The sequence below is a fragment of the Seriola dumerili genome, unplaced genomic scaffold (genome assembly GCF_002260705.1).
Source record: "Seriola dumerili isolate Sdu_G_001 unplaced genomic scaffold, Sdu_1.0 BDQW01000110.1, whole genome shotgun sequence".
NCBI classification, from domain to species: Eukaryota; Metazoa; Chordata; class Actinopteri; order Carangiformes; family Carangidae; genus Seriola; species Seriola dumerili.
This window is the reverse complement of record NW_019174365.1, coordinates 6,682,634-6,687,211: the sequence shown is the minus strand read 5'-3', so window position 1 is coordinate 6,687,211 and position 4,578 is coordinate 6,682,634. Positions and strand designations below refer to the sequence as shown.

The following is a 4,578-nucleotide window of genomic DNA, read 5'->3' as shown; positions in this document are numbered from 1 at the left end:
ATGCCAAATGTAACAAGGTGCTGGTGGGCAACCCCTGAGTCCTAAATAATCTTTAGTACGAGAAGACTCATGTTAGATTTCTACTTCCAGTATGCATAATGTTTTACATTATTAAAAAACATTATGCATACTGGAAGTAGAAATCTAACATGAGTTGTGGTATTCAATAATGCCATTGAGACAAACAGTGGTTCTGCTAAACAGCTGCCCTGAGTCACAAGATTTACAATTAGAAAACATGAAACAGAAAAGATGAGGAAAAATACACAATCGCAGTCTCCTGTGTTTGAACCTGATACACCCAGTGAAAATAGTTATTGTTACATTTCACCACAGCAGAAAGATACCAAAAAAAAAAAACTTCATCAAAATATCCATAGGCACAAAAAATTCATACAAATAATCCTGGTATTTTCAGTATGAGTGATTATATGGATAATCACTATATAATACAAAACTCATGAGCAAACCAAACATCTGATACACCTTTATTATTCTGAAGAAAAGAATAATGTGTATAAGATCAGAAAAATATAGAACTTAATCATGTTTAATCTTACTTTAAAGCCCCTATGTGTAGTAATGCTATGTGTATATGGCATGTGTCAAATTATTCTGATGGCATCAAAAGTTTCTCTTTGTAGAAAAGTAAGACAATCACTGTGAAAATTGGTAGGCATCTTGGGGTCTTTTTTTTTAGTACAGCCGCCAAAGTTTTCTATTCCTACACATAGGAGCTTTAGATTCATAAAAATAAATAAACAATTTAATATGACATCACAAATATATTAAGATTCACATCATATGAGGAGAAGTTTCAGGACATCCTGGAAACATTAGACAGCACCCTTTTCAGCTAAACTTACATTGCAATCATCAAAAATCACAATACTTTAAAGGGTTTCCTCAGCTTATTGGTTGATTCACTGGTAAAAATTAATACCTTACACCAAAAGATGTAAAGCTGTTTTTTTCAACATACCAGGCCTAAAACTATGCATCCCATTTGAGTGCAATTCAAGTTCAAGTTGATCCTAGTGTGGAAATGCATCACTCTTTTGTTGTTGTTCTTGTCATTTATGACTGATTTACATGTCATTTTTAGGATACGCAGCACACAAGGGCCTGCCACACTTTGTCATTACCAAGTGTAAGAGAGTCCACTGCTGGAGGAGAGGCTATCTGCCCCCTCTTCGTTGGACAACTATGGTCCCTGCCACAATATCATACACAGTCCTGTTGTGTTGGAAGAAGAGGAGAGTGATGAAGACAGGAAAGAGGAAGGCAATGGAGAAGTTCTTATTCAGCGCCCGCACTGTGGAGCTGTGACAACCAAGATGAAGGAGACAAGACAAAACACAAGGTTAGAGAAGCCCCACATAAGATGCTCTACATGTATTAGACACTACTAGAGACATGACACCACCACAGATTCTAACTTGGACAATCAAATGCTCATTTTAAATCTAGACCAAATCAAAATATTTTACAATGTTTTGAAGTAAAGTGCATTCCTCTAAATGTTCTGCTCACAGGACATTTACCTAAACACAGCACACTTATGTGCTATTAAAATCAATATGATGTTTCTTCTACCCAAGCAAAAAGTATGTGATGACTCACGCAGAGAGCGAAACATTAGACGCTGGGACCACAAAGACTCGGTTGGGTCGGACCAGAGTGGATGTGTCACATGTCACCACCCGCAAGCCAAGCAGGAACTTCCCTGGAGTGGCACCACCAGCACCCCAAATACAGATTATCTGATTGGACAATATTAAAAAAAAAAGTCAAACAACAACCAGGTAGACTCCTGACAGTGTTAGAAAAATGGATTATACAACAGAGTTAAAATGGGTGGGCATGGGAGGAAATATGCCAGATGGCATTAGTCTGCACAGAGGTGCCCCAATGTCCCAGCGCTGGTTCCCACCTGGGAAAACAAGCCACTGATGCAGAAGTCAAACAAGAGACCTGATGCATGACTTCATCTCAGGCAACTATGAATGCAACGTTGCATCACTGTCCTGGGAAACAATGTTGTGTTGTAGAGGAACTCTGACTCTGCACGACTCTTCTTCATTAAACAAGAGCATGTGGTAATGAGGCAGCTTGAAATGAATGTGAATGGACAAAATGGGAAATGTTATATATATATGTATATATATATATATATATATATATATATATACACATATATATATATATAATGAATTTGGATGTCCCTAGCATTTTGCTTAGCATTACAAATAAACATTGTGTCTTCCTCACCTGGGAAAAACCTCCATGCAATACTCAAATAAAAGTAGTATTCAAGTGTTACTCCCAGATTTTTTTCAGCAGTCACATCCCCTCCCTGTAGACTTAAAAGATGTTACTATATGTTGTATGTGGATCAATGTGAAATTATGTCTTGGCAATATATTCGTATTTATCAAAATATATACCCTGCCATTATCAAGGCAGTGTGAAATGTGACCCACCTCATAGACACACACTAGCACCCTGTAGACCAGAGCTACAGCCATCATCTTCTGCAGGTCCTCCATGGACGTGTTCTCATCTATCTCCTCCACAATGAAGTGCGTAATGAATTTGGCAATGTCCCTTTAAAGAGGAGAGCGAGTACACCTGTGTGAGGATGGATCCGAGCAATGTTGAAGCAACTTGTCATAAAAGCAATGAAGAAATATCGTTCGGTCATGCAAACTGTCTGTTTTGAATAACTGACCCACAGTTACACCACTGTCAGCTGAGCCTGAGAAAAACTAAAACACTGTGTTTACATAGTTCAGTGTTTACTGACAGACTGAAATGGTTGATTAGATTTTTTTAGACTCTTTTCCTTGTCTTCATTTGTTTATCCTTTTAGTTCAAAAGTTCAGTTTCTCTCTAAAGCTTTACTCACTTCATCCCACTCAGATGCATGATCCACAGCACAATGGTGGCCTTCACACAAAACAGGATAAAGAAGTCCACTGTCTCTGCCAGGAACCTCTGGAGAGGAGAGGGGATGGTGTACTCTCTTCCTGTGAAGCAAATGGAAAGTATACTGAAAATGTTTTTTTTTTCCTAATGGGACATATTCTGCATTAGCCTAATTTATAAACCCAAATAAATAATCATGAATCACTGACCAGTTGCTCTACTGAAAGTTACCAAAGGTTCTCAGAGGACTCAGAGAAACCTTTGACAGACTAAGCATATAAGCTTGTTTCCACAGGACCATATACTTAACCCTGCTTGCCAACGGACTCATGACCTAGCTTATTCAAAATAGAGCACACATTACTGGAGGCTGAACAGCATTTTGAATAAACTAGGCCGTTGACGACTAGAGCAGCTCACTGTCAAACGCAGCATTAACTTACCTGCCTGAGGTGGATTCCCATTCTGCTGCTGGGCAGCAGTAGCCGGGGCTGGGGTCGCGGCTGAGTTCAGCTCGGTCTGGGCACCACCCGGACGAGTGGAGGATGCGGGGAAACTGAGGGGATAAGGGTAGCTGTACCAGCTTCGCGTGTCAACTGCCTGCTGTCCACCGCCGGAGGTCGACGCAGGTGTAGCCGGTGTCTGTGCACTTGTCCCCGGCGGAGGGAAACTGCACGGCGGAGGAAAGGGCAAGGCTGACAGGGCCACCCAGCTCTGCCAGTTGGCATACCCCCAGTAATACTGCCACATCCACTGCTGCAACTTTGCGCAGTATTCCGTTGTAACAGTAGCTTCAGGCTGCTTTGCGCCTGCTTCGGGACCGTCACAGCGGTTGTCGCTCGCAAACATGTCTGACCCACTTCACAGGTTAATGTAATGTGACATGAAAGTCTTTTTCAACGTCTTCTCCCCCGCAGGTAATCCTTCCTTCCCTCCGGTCCTTAGCTCCCTGTTAGGTACAGGCTAAGGTAAGTATGTTTGTAAATACAGGGATTTCCTGAACCGCTTTACGTCACACGTTGCTTTCCAGATTGATGTCATTCAATAATATTTCGGTAATTCAAATTAAACAATTATATGTCACTTGCAAATGCAATACCTACTTGATCTATGCTGCAAAAATCAGTAAAACACGATCATGTCGTGAAAATGCGAACAACAACCCCCCTTCTGTCGTTAATGGTATAAGCCATTTAAAGGAGCATTGTGTGTATTTTCGGTATTTTCTCAATGTTCAGTAACAGCTCAATCATCAGACACAAAATTAACTTTCTTATAGCACCTCGTAGAAACAAAGACTATTTATTACAAAACTGTTAAAAATATGTATTTGTAGTCTCACTTTTTACTTTTGTTTTAAGGAAATGTGAGAATTTATAGAGCTTTTATAGACCTCTTCGTGTTAATATAAAAAGCCCTCTCATCTACCAGTATTGTTACCAGTATGTCTCTTCTCAAATATATTTTGATGCTATGTATCACTAAATGTTTAAGTTACATCAATGTGACTAGTTTAATTAAAGGACAGATATACTGTATACCAGCTATTGTGGATGGAACAGGTTCAGCAAATTTCACATTGTAACTGTGACATGAGGGAGAACATATATTTACATTGGCTAGATAAATAAAGTTGACCATTATCACCAA

The 4,578-nt window shown here is 39.8% G+C and overlaps 1 protein-coding gene across 1 annotated transcript; it reads right to left on the bottom strand.

Annotated features, from left to right (window-relative positions):
• Window positions 1-385: 385 nt before the first annotated feature.
• Window positions 386-3,860, bottom strand: fam8a1 (family with sequence similarity 8 member A1). Its single transcript, XM_022747525.1, has 5 exons — window positions 3,372-3,860; window positions 2,909-3,029; window positions 2,484-2,607; window positions 1,624-1,763; window positions 386-1,323 (listed from the first exon to the last, which is right to left on the bottom strand). Exons 1-5 carry the CDS (start codon window positions 3,775-3,777, stop codon window positions 1,179-1,181), a joined length of 936 nt encoding a protein of 311 aa, XP_022603246.1. The 5' UTR covers window positions 3,778-3,860; the 3' UTR covers window positions 386-1,178.
• Between the last annotated feature and the right edge of the window lie 718 nt (window positions 3,861-4,578).

Excerpts from the sequence above, each read along its gene's own strand:
- fam8a1 (XM_022747525.1), bottom strand. The coding sequence starts at position 3,777 with ATGTTTGCGAGCGACAACCGCTGTGACGGTCCCGAAGCAGGCGCAAAG. Across the intron at positions 2,608-2,908 it reads ATGCATCTGAGTGGGATGAA|GGACATTGCCAAATTCATTA; the intron begins GTGAGTAAAGCT and ends TCCTCTTTAAAG. Across the intron at positions 1,324-1,623 it reads TCTAATGTTTCGCTCTCTGC|CTCCACAGTGCGGGCGCTGA; the intron begins GTGAGTCATCAC and ends TGGTTGTCACAG.